Raw genomic sequence first — 16,606 nt, 5'->3', positions numbered from 1 at the left:
CTGTTCAATCTAGTCCTATTCCCCCAGAGTACATTACCTAACAAAAGTCATTAAGGGGAAACAATTTATTATTCTTTGAAATGAAACCTGATCTAACTCTAAAAGTCCAATCAGAAAAATTTTTAAATTGGGTACAATGAAAGCCTTACTTAATTAAGTTGTAGTGGCATTCTGTTACATTTTACCAAGCTATCACTCACTTGCCGATTTAGCCCTTCGAGAGGGATCTCTGACTATAATGAGCATGTTCTGATAAGTCACTGATTACCATTTCTTCAGCACAGAGCAACAGGCTGGGGCCTAGGAAATAGTACTTGCTTATATGTTTGCTTCTCTGCTTTTCACTAAAGACAAGACCTGCAGTCCTAGAAATGGAGCACAGATGTATTCATGGTGTACTGAGGTTACTGACCTCCCCAGGACTCCTCTGATCTACTTGGGGGACCTGGGACCCTCGGCCCCATGACTTCACGACCTGCAGCCACATCCCTTTAACCCATCCATTTACTCACACACACATTCACTTGCTAAAAGCACAGTTTGGGGGACTTAATAAATAACCTGTTAGAAACATTTCTTGAATGAATGAATCTTTTAATACAGGAAATGCTGGCAAAGCCAATGATGTTTTCATTAATTTAAAAGACTTTCCCTAAGCAATGTGCTTTTCCCACAATGATTGAAATGCAAATGTTTTCCACTATTTCAATAACTGCAGTACTCAAATTTTATGATTGCTATTTTCCATACCAGTTAGGATCTAAGAGACTCAACCTCCTATGAACTTAAGAGGTGTGACTGTCACCCCAGACCAATGTTTGAGAATCAACAAGTTTAACCTCAACCTCCATATTTATGTAAAATTGAGGCATCTTCCCAAACAGTAGAGAAAGTCAGGCTTTCTCTAACACAAAATACTGTGTATTTTATAAACAGATTTTACTACTAATCAGTTGTTATGAACACAGCTATCATATTCACCCACATAAGTCACTTAGAAGTCAGTTTGCCTCTTCTTCATGATATAATGGTACCCAGTAAGAAAGTAATTTGTGCACTAGTGACTCAGGCTATATTAGCTGTAGCCAAAAATCAATTCAGAGAAAAAAATATCTGATTATTCATTCTTCATTCATTAAGGTGAAATAGAATTTATAGTGAAAAATAAAAACTAAAATGTAATTGTGCTGTACTTCTAATTGTAGAGAACAAGTAGAATTATTAATGACTCATGAAACTGTAAGCTATTAAAAAGACTATGTAATGTTAAGAAAATAATAAGTCCATTACAATTTTGTGTTATTTATCCAACAATTTTGACTACAACATGCAGAATCCTGACAATGTATGTTTTATGTATCCTTTCAAAAGACGTTTTCTTTGAACCATAAAAATATTTGTTTATGAATATGATGTCCTTAAAAGTCATACACTTAGTACACAATTTGAAATTTTAAAAAATCAGATATGAAATGATAACGTTACTTATAGAATTTTTCAAAGTAATTTGGGAAATCACTTCACCTGGCCATTCTTTNTGGCCATACTTTGCTGCCAAATGGAGAGGGGTCCAATACTGATTGTCTACTATGTTGAGGTCCCCGCCATTCTCGAGAAGAAGAGACACCACCTCCTTGTAGCCACTGGCACACGCCATATGTAACTGCAATGAAGAAATTTTTTGTTATATCACTTTTGAAAAAAAGCAGTGGCATGAAAACAATTTATTCAGTGGTTTGAAGAGAGCTAATAAAATACTAAACCTAAAATACCTTTTAGAAAAGAACATTCACGCAGTTTTATTTACTTGCTATCACTGGACATCAGCCTTCTTTGCAAAAAGGCTTACAGGTGAATTATTTATTCCTTCCCTTCTGATCCTGACAACGTGCACTTTTTCATTTAATTCCCATTTCCCTTTTTAGTGTCCCCTTCTACTATAATCTGAATACTTTTAAATATAAAATACAATCGTTGAACTCTTTAACGCCTCCTGCCCGTAAGTCACACATGCAGTGACTGGCTCGGAAATTCGGGCCCTGTACATGGTGTGACCAGAGGAGACCGGACGACATAAATGACAATAGGAAATGTGATCGTTTTTATGTTTATGAACAGGTAAAAGGTGCAAGAACACCAGAAAGGATGAGTTAATCCTGACAGACCTTAAAAAGATGATGCAGGTCTCATGTGAACATGCTCCCCATTAAGTTTCTGAATGCAACCTGAAGTTTAGAAATCAAGCCATAGGAGCTACAATGAGGAGATCAGGGTTTGTAAAATGATTCAAATTTTCAGATGTGGTAAGTCCCGTTTCTGAGCTGCAGGCTTTATTTGTAAGCCAACTCTCATCACACCCATTTTATTCTTTTTTTAATGTTTATTTTTATTTTCGAGGAAGGGCGTGAGCAGGGGAGGTGCAGAGAGAGAGGGACACAGGATCTGAAGCAGGCTCTGAGCTGTCAGCACAGAGCCCGATGCAGGCCTTGAACTCATGAACTGTGAGATCATGACCTGAGTGGAAGTTGGACTCTCAACTGACTTAAACTGGTTCTCAATTTAAATGAGGTTATTAAGTAACCACACGATTGATTTCGCAAACATAATAATAAATAACTATGAGGAAAGGAAAAATAAAAATAAATGGGGCACCTGGGTGGTTCAGTTAAGCATCTGACTTTGGCTCAGGTCATGAACTTGCCATCCGTTAGTTTGAGCCTCGCATCAGGCTCTGTGCGGACAACTCGAAGCCTGGAGCTGCTTCGGATTCTGTGTCTCCCTCTCTCTCTGCCCTTCCCCTGCTCACAGTCTGTCTCTCTCTGTCTTTCAAAAATAAAAAATCGTTAAAAATTTAAAAATAATAAAAACAAAAATAATATAAAAGTAGTAAAAACAGTGAGTCCTTTCTGGTTTTGTAGCATGGGATTCTGTTTTTATTATAAAGACAAAATTACAATTAGGTTCAAAGGACTTATTAAATACAGGTACATATATATTAATAAAATCCAGTAAAAACATTTTTTTTTTTTACCTCTGGACCTGATTATGCTCTTTAATGTACAGTATATACCTATATGTTTATTTCTTATATTTAACTGTGCCAAAGGAGCAAATATATCCATTCAAATTAAGGCATAAACATTAAGAGATTACATTTCACATCAATCTTCTCATACTTTGTTATATATAGAATTTACTTCATTAATACTCTAGCAAACAGTCCCAAGAATAAAATACCCACAGTATTTTTTAAAAATTTGTAATGTTTATTTATGTTTGAGAGAGAGAGACAGAGACAGAGCATGAACAGGGTATGGGCAGAGAGAGAGATAGAAATAGAATCCAAAGCAGGGTCTAGGCTCTGAGCTATCAGCATAGAGCCTGACATGGGGCTCGAACCCACAGACTGCAAGATCATGATCTGAGCCGAAGCTGGACATATAACAGACTGAGCCACCCAGGCGCCCTAATACCACAAATATTTTAGAGAAAACTAATTTTATATACTCATTCTCCTAAAAGAAATCTTTCACTTGCCCCTAAATTTATCCTACATTATTTGAATAATCAAAGATATAAAATACACGAGGAACTGCCCATTTGCTGGTTAGCACCTGTTACTAATGATGTCAAGTTCACAGGATGAACTCCTTAAGAGTAAATTTGCTTTCTACTCGGCCAACTTGGGTTTTGCCATTTCAAATGCAGCTCAGCTCTTAGCCTGTCACGTCAGGCACGGCTCTCAAGGAAAAGACTAAAAGGAAAGTCTTGGCTCATTCGGCAGAAACACGATCCAAAGCATGAGCTACCAGTGACGTCTCTGGAGGCAGACACCTTTAATCCTAGGCAATCTCAAAACGGAAGTGAAAAGCCCTAACTTTGAATACGTCCACATCATCACAAGAGATAACAGAGTTTTAAAAATTCATTACAGGAAAATATGAAGAGCTTAGAGCCTTTACCTTGATTCTCCCGACAACCAGCTTCTGAATCCTACAGACCCCACGGGGGGCACTCTCTTCATTAAGTCAGAGTGTAAAAAATGTCCATTTTCTGCCAACTTCCACCCCATCTAGGGCCGTGTGCAGGGACTCAGCTTTCTGTGCTCACAGACCTGGTGTGCATAGGCCTGTGTGTGTGCAGAGACCCTGTGTGCATTGACCTGTGTGTGCACAGACCCTGTGTGTGCAGAGACAAGTGTGTGCACAGACCTGTGTGTGCATAGACCCTGAGTGTGCACAGGCCTGTATGTGCATAAACCTGCGTGTGCATAGACCTGTGTGTGCACAGACCCTGTGTGCATAGACCTGCATGTGCAGAGATCCTGTGTGCAGAGACCTAAGGGTGCACAGACCCTTACTTAGCTATCTGCCCTTCAGGATTCATTACTAAAACAACTATAAATAATTTCAGTGTACTCGATTCCTAACAATGGGTCTATTTTAGTATATTTACAGGATAGCTGTACTTTCTTTAGTGAAATGACTCTCAGTATTATTTGTTTCACTACTGAGAGAGGATCATCCTTTTCATCCATTTCTAGGAACACTGCATATTTTAAAAATATCAACACTTGGAAAGAGCTGTTGCAAGTATTATTCCTGGTTTATTATCTGCCTCTTAATTTTGCTCTTGTTTGATGTGTAAACGTCTGCTTGTAGTTTTGTTACATTCAGTGGCATCAGTACTTTCCTTTGTGTTTCCTCCCTACTTGCACAGTGAAAGGGCTTTTGCCACTCAGAGTTAAGTCCTTTTTATTGTGTAACATGGGAAATGGGTGTTGTTGTCACTCAGTCTTGTATTTGTGCATCTAATTTTTAAAAAGAAGCTGTGTGTGAAATCCGAAACATATGCCCATTGAATGTGATCTTCTTTAAGGTCTGTGACCTCCGCCGCCCTAAATCGGGATGAACGTGATGTTGAGAGTAAATGAAAATCAATCCTGAGGAACAGCTATTCAAACACTTACAGGAATGAACCAGGTTTTGAACCAATAATTTCACATCTTCTCCTATTCCGCTTTTATATCAGAATATTAACGGAGGATTTTTCCTACCATAGTTTGGACTGAGTGTGAAGATAATATCCTATCTCAAAGCGAGACCATATATATATATATACGGTTGAAAATAGTTGTCCCAAAACTGGCTAGATTACTTTTGACTTTNGGATGAACGTGATGTTGAGAGTAAATGAAAATCAATCCTGAGGAACAGCTATTCAAACACTTACAGGAATGAACCAGGTTTTGAACCAATAATTTCACATCTTCTCCTATTCCGCTTTTATATCAGAATATTAACGGAGGATTTTTCCTACCATAGTTTGGACTGAGTGTGAAGATAATATCCTATCTCAAAGCGAGACCATATATATATATATATACGGTTGAAAATAGTTGTCCAAAAACTGGCTAGATTACTTTTGACTTCGACCTCAAGACTGAGGGCATGACAGGTGAAAATGCAAGCTGAAAGGACAGCGTACATGTGGGACAGTTTTTGGCGGGGCTGGGTTCCTCCCTCATCCCACTCAGGAGAGCCCGGCCACGGTGACCACCCACAGAAGCCATGTGCCCTCCGCGGCATGGCGGGGACACCGTCCCTTAGGTTTTGATTCCTGTCTAGAAAAAGTAAAGGGCGAGTGATGGGCTGGCTCCCTGCTCTGCGGGCAGTGAGGGCAGCTCCTAGACCCCCTGACATCACCTGCCCTCAGGAGTCCCCAGGGGCAGACACAAACACAGGGGACAAGCTGTGTTCGTTTTCAGTTCTGTGTCGGGGGAGGTGTGCCCGAGGGAGCGAGAGAGACAGGCCGGAGCACCCCTGATTCCCGAGCACGGAGGCAGGTGTAAAGGGCCATCTGGAGGTCCCCGTGATGGGGGCGAGGAGGTGGCATCTGAAGAACCCCACACCCTCACAAGGGAGGGTCAGCTTCCAGCCCAGAGAGCAGGACACCCTCTCACGGGAGGTCAAGTCAAAGGCCTCCAGCCCCCACTGGGTCTCCTCCTGCCCATCTGTCTCCTCCCCTCCTCTCCCTCCACTTCAGCGACACTGAAGAGAAGGCAGTGGCAGGCGGGGAGACAGGTGATCACACCCCCCTCCCTTCTACAGACCGGCTACACCAGGAACAGGTTCAGGATAGAGCTGAAATCACGGTCCGTCAAGCCTGAGCCACCAGCCCCCGTGGGATCTGTACACAGATCAGGGGTTGCACACTTGGGTGGGGAAATCATTTTACTTTTTTCTACCCCCGACTGACATCTAGCAAATTCTTCAACGGTGAACACAGGCTGCATGGCTGTGATGCTATCTATCATCACAAGAAATCTTGTATCACATTGCTGTCCAAGCCGAAATCTCCAGATATCACCCAGGCTCAAATCTACTAACATGATGGTAGTGGGTAAAGCTGTTCCTCGGTGCATTACTAATGAAGCACACGCATTATCTATCGCAAATTTAATTTTAATATGATGATGATGTTTCAGTATAACTGGCTTTCCCTGTAACTCTGGACACCGTGTTTATTACATTAAAAACGCAAATCTGACAAGGATTCCACAGCTACCCCAGGGGGGTTAGAGGTAATAGGAGATCAAAAGACCAGTGAACCCTGACTTCATGCCAGCTGGGAGTTTTCACTGGTATAAAGGACCAGGCATGTGAATCTCTAAGTTGAGTCTATGCATGGTGCTATAAAGTGTGGCCAAAAACCTGATGGCATTGGCGAAGTCTTCACCCAGAAGTAAGGGATGAACCAGCACTACTCACATAACAAGGGGAGACAAAAATAAAATTGTTTGATGTTTGCATCTCATGAATAATTCTTTTCCAACAAACCAAGTAAATACGTCCCAAGGCCAGACGTTATATATCAAACTGTGTCACAAAAGAGTAAAGAACCAGCATCTTCATAACGTATCTGAAAGTCGTTATGGTAGATTTTCAAAGAGCATCAATGCACTCAAACTCAAGGATGCATTTCCATATGTTCTATAACAAGGCCTTGGGGGGGGGGGGCGCGGAATTGTATCCTTTGCTGAGGTTTTGTTTTCTTTTACAAAGGGTATCAGTCAGTGCGCCCCAGGAGATCTTTCAAAAAGAGCTACACCAAGTTCCGTAATTTTCTTGCACGTTCTAACGAAGGAGAAAGAGGTATTGAGCCTTTCATCGATAGCTTCGTCTTTCTTGCACAATTTGACAGTGTGGGAAATGATTCTGAACCACGACCGACTTTCCAACTCAGCCACAGAAATCTGTGGACGAATATCTTCTTACTGTTTCCTCCAATAACAGACAGGAACACAAAGTCCGGAGGAGGGCTCTGGGGAGGCAGTCATTAACATGATAGACTGATCGATTCCGGCATAAGAATCAAACTACATTACCACTTGCTAAATACTGTGATCTTCAAGGGACAACTTCCTAGCCTTCAGATCACTGTTAATTTCCTCGTGAAAAGCTTGACGATCAGAGATGATCATTTAGTTATTATACAACAATTATTTGCAACGTTTATGCTCTCTGCTCAATAGAAAAGAGTCACAAAGAATGTCAGAATTGAAGATGGCAGAACTCGACAGGGATGTATTGCTCTGTACTGCTTCTTTCAATAGCTTCAGCACCAGAGTATGTGGGTCCTTTTACTTAGCAGTATTTGAAACGCTCCTGCTATTTTTATTTAAAAGTGACTTTTTTAAAGACATATAAATCTGCAATATCATAGGCCAAACAAAGACACAAAGGCCTTCCTGGTTTCTGCTCTGTGTCAGGCATTAGTGCATTCCATGCGTTAAAGGCACTACTGCCCATGCCAGCTTGGGTTTGAGCCCAGCACTCCGCTGCACCTTCCCTCGGTGAGGAGGCCAGCGACCTCCATCACCTCCCATCACCTCCCATCACCAAGTCCGACGGCCCATTCCCCACCTCCAGTCACTTGANCCCCCTCCTCCTCCTCATCATCTCTGTGCCTCCCTTCCTTGGCTCCTTAGGACAACTCAATCTCTTGGTTTTCCTCCTACCTTGAGATTTTCTCCTTTCAGTCTTATTTCTGGATCTTTCTCTTCTTCCTCAGCATCATGACTGGGTCCCACACTCTCTCTTCTTCTGTATCAAATCTGTGATTTTATCCACGGTCAGGGCTTTCAACGTCACGTATACGCTCGCGTCCCCAAAAGTGATTCTGTGGTCCAGACGTCTCCTGCACTCCGGGCCCCACGTGTCCGTGAAGCTGACCAGAGGCACTCCCGCCTCCGTTTCCAAAGCTTCCGCGTGCTTTCTGCCCCAAGCTCGTTTTCTCCTCAGCCCTCTCTGCCGCACTGCGGGCCGACCCCGGCGCTCTGGCCGAAGCCGCAAGTGCGTGGGGTCGGTCTGCGGCCCCCTTTCCCGCACACCTGGCCATCTCCACCACTCGGCTTCCTGCAGCTCTGAGCCACTTCAACCAAGCCTCTCGCCGGAACTCGGTGCTGCAGCCCTGCCCTTTGCCAGTCCGTCCTTAACACAGAAGTCAGAGTGAGTGATGCTTTCAGAACCGAAGTGGGGCCGCACCCTGCTCTCTTCAGCGCCCTCCAGGGCGAGCCCATCTCACTCAGAGTAGGTGAAGGGCCCTCACACAGGCACACAAACCCTGTGGGAGCCGGTCCAGCTGCCTCACTCCTTCCCTTTACTCTGCTCAGCTTCACGGGCCTCTGCGCTGTTTCTAAATCACAGGACACCCATTCCTGCCTCAGGGCCTTGGCACATACCACTTGGCACATCAGCCCGGAACGCTCCTAGGCACCCCTGCCGTGTGTGTAGACTTCTCTCAGGTCATCACTCAAACTTCCCTGTCCATGAGATCTGGCCTGTGTACCTCCCACCACCTCCTTATCTTCTCTTAGGATGTCCTCCGTTGCACTTGCCATTTTTAATATGCTGTACATTTAGCTCATTTCTATTTAGATTACGTATCTTCCCCAAAGAAAGGTAAGCCTAGGAGAAAACGGCTTTCGTCGTTTTGCTCATTACTACTTTGTTCACAGGATGGGGTTAATAGATTCCTCCTCAATAGATCAATCAGACTATTCTTCCGTTTGAATATGTGATTTTTCAATAAACTCTAAACATGCTTTGTTTTCTTTGCTTATAACTCAGAGTTATTTTTGATAGTCTTTAGAAACGTACAGTCTGAACCCCAAAGTCAGTATCGAGGAAGACGGCTCCATCTAGAAGGTGGTCGATTTGCAGTTAATGAATCTAAAACTGGAGCAGGCCTCCCACACCTGTGACACAAAAGTCCACTTAGACAAGCTGTTTCTCCCACCCCGGTTAACCTCACCCCCTGGGAAAATGCAGAGCAGAAACAGAATCGCTGATTACAGACACGTCGACGCATCCCGCCCTTCGGCGTCATACTCCCTTCTGCTAATTTCCTTCCTCTTCAACATTTTCCCTGAGCTGTTGGACATTTGCATCCACCACAATTAACTATACACAGGCACGCCCAGCCCAAGTACGCTTTATGGGGTCAAGAGTGCCAAATGTTTCCTATTTTCAGGATTAGACCTTATGTTTATATGAGAATTAATCCAAAGGTAGTTGTGCTGGTTTTACGTGAGTGCGACCGTGCCCGCCGGCTATGAAAACCAGTAATGACATGATTTCACTTGGATTTAGAAATCCATTCCCCAGAGCAACCCATAATTTGTCTTGCTTAAAATTAAAAGTGAAAACAGTCTTGTATAAGTTTCATTTCAAGCATCACATTGACAAAGTAATGCATAAAAATTATTTTAGGGGCAGCTGGTGACTCGGTCAGCGAAGCATCTGATTCTTGATTTTTGGCTCAGGTCACGATCTCATGGGTTCGTGAGTTCAAGCCCCACGTCAGACTCCAAGATGACACTGAGGAGCCTGCTTGGAATTCTGTCTCTCCCTCTCTCTCTGCCCCTCCCCCACTCTTGCTCACACACTCTCTCTGTCTCAAAATAAATAAACTTTAAAAAGTCACTGTACATTTTTAAAGCTGCACGGAAAGGAGGCTTGAAGAAAATATACCAACCTATAAGCACTGGTTTTCTCTGAGTGGTGACATAAATGACTTCTATCCCCTTCTGCGTGCTTATTGTGTTTTCAAGATTTTTACAATACATATGTAGGACTTGTATGATCGGAAAAAAAGGATATTTTCCAAAGTTAATTGTATCCAATTCCAGGCTTTAGAAATCAATAAAGTCTCGACATCAGCAATATTTCTGAGTCAGAGCTACTCACTCACCAGCGTCACTCCGTCCTCATTCTTCTCGTTGACATTCCCGCCACCGGACAGGAAGCGCTTGACGTCTGTTAGCATGCTCACCGGCCTCTGCAGCTTCAGCCGGCGCAGCGAGCCCAGATCCACGCCTACGGGGAAAACAGCCTTTGAAACAGAAGGCAGAGATGTTTCTCAGCCGCTGGGGGTCAAGCCTTACTTTTCTCTTACTGTTCTTTCAACCAGTTCCTCTTTGAAGCCCCACTTCTGCTTTGAAATCTCATCCAAAGTCCACATAATTGTTTCCTGCGGCACGCCTCCTATTTACAGCTAAGAAACAGCCTTGAATCATTTTCCTTTTATTATATCCCAAGGATGTGACACGATGTCTTATAGATGCCAGGCTCTCAATGTGCCTCTGCTTTGGCGTGGGTCGTCAATGGGCACTGCCCAAAGTATTTTAAACCATCGAATGGAACTGAAATGGGCTCTAAAACATAGCTTTTGCTCTCTCTAATTTTCTGGCCAAAAGAGCTGCTCCCCAAAGCAATGTAGTACCCTGCAATAGAAAGCCACCTTTGGTAGGCAACCTGGAAAAATCAGAGTAAAGTCTATAGTTTAGTGAATAGCATCGGACCAGAGCTAAGACCGTAGTCTGGGCAAACGGGCCACGGCCGTGTGGGTGTAGATGTGGGGGGCTGGGAGAGGGTGTACGGGAACTCTCTGCGATGTCTTCACAGCTTCCCTGAAGCTCTCACATGTTTTCAAACTAAATGTAAAAAGATTCTCCAATCAAGCATTTCATGACTGTTCACATTAATGAAGAGAAAGTAACTAAAGCTGAGTGAAGCCCTGGAGTCGGACTTGCTGAGGAAGGGGACGCGGCCACGGGAAGGTCAGGTCTGCCCCCTCCTGTTTATACCTGTACCCCGAGCTTTCATGTGAATCTGCACGGAGGCTCAGACCTGCGCATTTATGCATCCCGTTCCCAGGACTGGTTCCTGGACCTGACAGGTGTTTACTAAGGGGAAATAATCCACCTTATTCTCAGTGAAAGTGATGATAGTGATGACGATGACGATGGTGATGATGATGGTGATGATGGTGGTGATGATGGTGGTGGTGGTGATGGAGATGGTGAGAATGATGATGATTAACATCTGCCTCTCAGCCAGTGACTGCTGAGAATCAGACACTCTCTGAGCCCTCTCCCTCTCTCTCTCTCTCCCTCTCTCTCTTTCATCTGACTGTGTCCTCGCCACAAACACAGAGGGCGTGTGGGGCACAGGGGACCCAAGCACCAATGCCAGACTGTTCCTCCTGGCCATGCCAGGTGCCTGACCTCCCCGGGGGGACTCTGGCAAAGGCATTTAACCTGTCTGGTCTTCTGCCCCCGCAGTCCCTCAGAGAATGACACACATCCCAAGGGAGCACAGTTACATGCACTATTATTCACAGGACCCGTCTGCAGGGCAGAGACCATTCAGCCTGATCCGCACCTGCCTTCATTTGCCCCTTCGAGCCCAGAGCCTCCGACCCCCATCCAGCTCTCTTTCTCTCTCTGAGCCTGGACAAACCTCAGGGGTCAGGGTGCTGGGTTTTCAGTGCCGTGCCTTCCCCGGACTACTAGTGCCAATGGGAGCAGGTAACTCGTCTTCTGCCTCAGTTTCTCTATCTGCAAAATGGGGCTGATGGTTTGGCTTCGCTAGTTGTTAGGAGGACAAATTACCCCACTCAAGCGCTAACACAGTATCCGGCTCGCTGGACTGAGCAAGCACTTGGTAGACGGGAGCTTTCTGCTACGTGAGCTATGCACCAATCATTCATTGTTTTTGTTTGCAGTAAGGAGGCAGGCAAGAACCAAACAAAATAAAGCAAAATGCACTATCTGAATAATGTGGCTTGTTTCAAATACTCTGTGCAAACCAAACCCATTTTAGTAGGGGGACAGGACGGGAGAACCAATTACCAGCTTTGGAATCTCCACATGCCATTTCAGAACTAACAGATTTCCCTAAGAGTTGCTTTGAGGTTTGTTAAGAACCAACTAAAACGATCGTGTCACTCTATTCTTATTTTTAGGATTATGGAATTTGATGTGGGAGTTAAAATTGGAAAATACTATTTCTCAAATGTCAGTGTTCAACTTTTCACGTTGAAGTCGAAGAATCTGATGGCTACGTTATTCTAAGTTTATAACGTCGCAGTGTTTACTGGATAGTTACGTCTCTTTTAGAGAATTATTTACACACACCATTAAAACTGAACCGTAAAAGAAGACAGCTCAGTGATAAGAGACACATTAAAGCAGATTAGAGATCACTCATTTCAGCTCATTTACCACATGTCATGAGAATACAATCTATTTCAGCCACTGTCCTGAAGGCACCAGAGAGGAATATTATGACATTGTATCTTATTATTTTAAAACTTCATTTTGAATCAAATCTGATACCAAGTAAGATGCGATTTTAGATTTTTGTTCTGTGTTGAGGAAAAAAGCAGAAGTCTATTTTCAGCAAGGCAACGGAGCAGAGATTCCCTCTCTTTCAGTCAAAATTCTCAGGCGACTCCAGGAAAACTATAACCAAAAGCTCGTAAGAAGTCTATTTTGTAAAGGATAATTGGACAGGACAGGTCTTTTTTTTTTTTTTTAAAGAAATTAAGTTTTAGTTTCATCCTGTTCTCTGAAAAAAACATTAATATAGGTCCTGATTAGAGTTATTATTTTGATAGCAACTAGTCTTTTTTTTTTTTTTTCCACTTAGGAAATCAGAAAAAAAAAATCATTTGCCTGAAAGCCTCAAGTTACTACATGGGATACTAATTACTATCGCCTGAAAACATCTGGTAACATCAGGACACGTGTAACACTCATGTCACATTAACACCTCAAGTCAGTCGAAACCCCATCTTAACTTTCCTTAACCGTCTCTCTTAAGATAATATTGGGTTTTGCAACAGTGCAACGTTCCTTTCCCTCCATTTTCCATTTTGCACTGCGGGTGGTCTGCGCTATCACAGACGGCTGTGCCGTGACGCTATGACATGAGCCACAGTGACTGTGGCACAGCATTCTCTTCGTTCCTAGAATCGCATCCAATCCTAATTTTCGTCTCCATCGTAAGCTTCCCAAGAAGCCCAAGAGTTAAAGGATGCTCAGAGCAGGCACAGGAAGGTTCTAGAAAAGAGAAGAAAACATGCTCGAGCCAAAAGGGTGTCGTGAGCCACTTACTCCGTCCCCCCCAATCAGCCCTACCAGACACACAGTGCGGGACTGCCCCAGGCACGCCGGGAAGCCCTCCCAGCCTAACCAGGGGGGACTCAGGGTGGTGCAGCGTCAGCATTTCAGGGGAACTTTATAAGCAGAAGAAACGCACAAGGTCACTTTGGACTGATTAATCTGGGAATCTTTTAAAGAATAATCAGGAATATTACTTGGCGATGAAAAAGAATGAAACTCTGCCATTTGCAACAACGTGGGCGGAACCAGAACGGATCATGCTAACGGAATTAAGTCAGGCAGAGAAAGATACATACGGGATTTCACTCCTACGTGGAATTTAAGAAACACAACAGATGAACACGGGAAGGGAAGGAAAAACTAAGACAAAAACAGAGAGGGGCAATCCATAAGCGACTCTTAAACACAGAGAACAAACTGAGGGTTGCTGGAGGGGAGGTGGGGGGGCAGTGGGGGGAATGGGCTAGATGGGTGACGGGCGTTACGGAGGGCGCTTGCTGGGCCGCGCACTGGGCGTTATACGTAAGTAATGAATCACTGGATTCTATTCCAGAAACCAATACTACACTGTATGTTAACTGACTTGAATTTAAATAATAATAATAAAAGGATGAATCAGGGAAGGCGAAGTCAGTTTCTGAGACTGTTCCACAACAGAAAGCCCAGGGTTTAACGAAGGCTGCAACGCCACAAGGGTGAGAGATGCGAACATATTAGAGGGATGTCAAGGGAGGAGATAAAATTTGGTGACAATTCAATGTCAGGGATTTAGGAAACGAGAAGGGACATTCAGATATTGGGTTCCTGGCTGTCAGGGTAAGACGGAATCTTGGCAGGGCATGAAGCTTCCGTGCTGGGCATGGCATTCCAAACCCGCTGATGTCCAAGGCGAGACACTTAAGAAGATCGCACAGGGCGGGGCAGAAGGCCTTCTGAGATATCTGAGCCGCAGGAGTATTCTTGGGAGAAGGGCAGGCGGTCACAGCGCAAGGGACAGGGTGAGATGAACCAGGAAAACACTGTGGCGTCTGCATGTGCGGCCACACATCCAAAGCAACTGAGCGGCAGCTCAAAGAGAATGGGGAACGGTATGGAAGGATCACTGCAGGCGAGCGAGGCCTCGAGGGAGAGCGTGACGGAGGTCAAAGGAGCACTACAGGGAGTGAGGGAGCACGCGAGAACAGAAGGGTGCTCCGCCAATGGAGAGCCAAGCAGGCAACGGCCATCTTTGGAAGGGCATTTCCAGCAGGGGCAGAGGCCAGACTTGAGTGGGAAAGTCGAGGAGATTAGGAGCTCAGGGGCGTAACTGCGAGCTTCTTTTTCTAAAAGGATGGATTTCAAAGGAAGGAGAAGGGGCGTGTGCAGCGAAGCGACCAGCACGCGTGTGTATGTCTTTCCCCACACCGTGCATCCCTCCTCCACCACCCCGTTCTCCCCTGCGGTGCTCTCTGCCCTCGCTCGACCATTTTATAATCAGTCACCTTCTCTGAAAGCCAACGGGTGTTCCGCGCTCTGCAGATCCAACATGCATCGAGGGCTCCATCAGCCCTCCGTGGCTGTCTCGATTTCCAGCCCAGGAAGACCGGGCGGTGAGCGGGGGTTTACTGCTGTGCCCGGGTGTACGGTGGATGTTGGGGTGGTAGTACAATTAGAACCTGTGACCAGCGACTTTCCGTGTAATCAACTCGCTCACGACCTCGCCTGCCTCCCGCCACATGGGACAGCGTGGTAAGTACCCAGGTTGGAAGCCGTATGATGCACAGAGAATATCTGAGGACCGCAGCCCCCGGTTCTGGGAACGTGCCTCTGAAACACTGAGCACCGAACGCTAATAAGCATCTCGTCAGGGAATCTTAAAAATTTCTAAGGACGTCGGCCCACCCTGTCATAGCACAGAACCCTGAAAGCACACCAGCAAGGAGGCCAGAGAATCAATCGAGTGAGTGTGGCAGTTGACACAGACAGGTAGGAATGACCCAGGCAGATGGGAGCAGGCGGTGTACCAGGCGCGGGAGGGGCGGGTGGGCGCGCGGCACAGGCCAGCCCACCAGCAGTGACAAACGGAAAACAGAATTAACAATTTAGGCGATATGAAACTGAATCTGTTCCAGCAAGCGTGTATTTTACAAACCGATCGTGACAGCCCTCATCGTGACAGATCTTCTCCTAACCATCGAGAATCTGTGCCTCCCTCTTCCCTTCCCCTTCGTCACGTTCAGAATCCACCTCCCAACGGAAGGCACTCATTTTTCTTTACATGAGATGCATAACACTGCCCTTGTAAATACTACATTTTCTTGCCGAACAAAATCCCTGCAGGAGCTGGAAAGGTTTCTAAGTCAAGTTAGTTCTTCTGCCAAGAAGGGGAACTTGATTTTAGTTTTCAGAGAACTGTTCACTACTGTACCTGTCAGACATTCGGAATAAGGAGAGCAGAAAGCTACTAAATAGAAGTGGTTCCGCTAGTAATACGCAACCGAGTGGTTTGTGCAAATCCAGAATCGTGCACGGTTAAGTCCACGTTTCCCAAAGGCCCTAAGCGATAAACTTCACAGCGGTGGGGTGCGCATACATAACTTCAGGCTTCAGTCCCTTTAGGCATGATGGAGCCTGTCCCCAGCAAGTCACCGGAGATCTGAGTGTGACCCCACGTGAGGAGCAGACACCAGGAGCGAGGGGCAGGAGCGGGGAGCCACACCCTGTCCCCCACCGCTGCCTCCGTCACCCCAGCCTCCGGGAATCGGTGACCTTCCTTCCACAGGACAGCTCGGCTCACGGCTCTCATTGTCCCTAATGAAGATAATGGTACTTACCCCACTCTCAGAATTAATGAGATCATGTTTTTAAGGGCCCGTGGCTGCTGAATGCTAATTATTATTATTATTCTAAGCCATCCTCAGAATAAACCTTTTGATCCGTGCGCTCTGGAGGAGCAGACAAAGAGCACGGGAACAAAGAGGCAGATGTGACGGCTTTTCTTAGCACCAAGTAGGACAGAGTGAGACGCACTGTGACACTGTGCAGCTCCTAAAACTTTTAAACCTCTTCTCCGACAAAAGATCGTACTGGAAGGGTCTGGAATTTCCTTGCTGTTATTTATACCAAAACAAAAAGGGGGGGGGGGGGGGGGGCAGA

At 45.1% G+C, this 16,606-nt stretch overlaps 1 protein-coding gene across 1 annotated transcript in view; it reads right to left on the bottom strand.

Annotated features, from left to right (window-relative positions):
• Nucleotides 1-16,606, bottom strand: part of MYO16 (myosin XVI) — a 461,549-nt gene that overhangs the window by 354,879 nt on the left and 90,064 nt on the right. Inside the window, exons 5-6 of the mRNA XM_077754002.1 lie at nucleotides 10,255-10,379; nucleotides 1,520-1,663 (exon numbers count right to left, since the gene is read on the bottom strand). Of these exons, the coding sequence (XP_077610128.1) occupies nucleotides 1,520-1,663; nucleotides 10,255-10,379 (269 nt within the window). The remainder of the gene's footprint in view (nucleotides 1-1,519; nucleotides 1,664-10,254; nucleotides 10,380-16,606) is intronic.

This window comes from Crocuta crocuta, unplaced genomic scaffold (genome assembly GCF_008692635.1).
Source record: "Crocuta crocuta isolate KB4526 unplaced genomic scaffold, BGI_CrCroc_1.0 scaffold31, whole genome shotgun sequence".
Classification (NCBI taxonomy): domain Eukaryota; kingdom Metazoa; phylum Chordata; class Mammalia; order Carnivora; family Hyaenidae; genus Crocuta; species Crocuta crocuta.
Note: the sequence above shows the minus strand (reverse complement) of the source record. Positions and strands in the feature narration are given on the sequence as shown.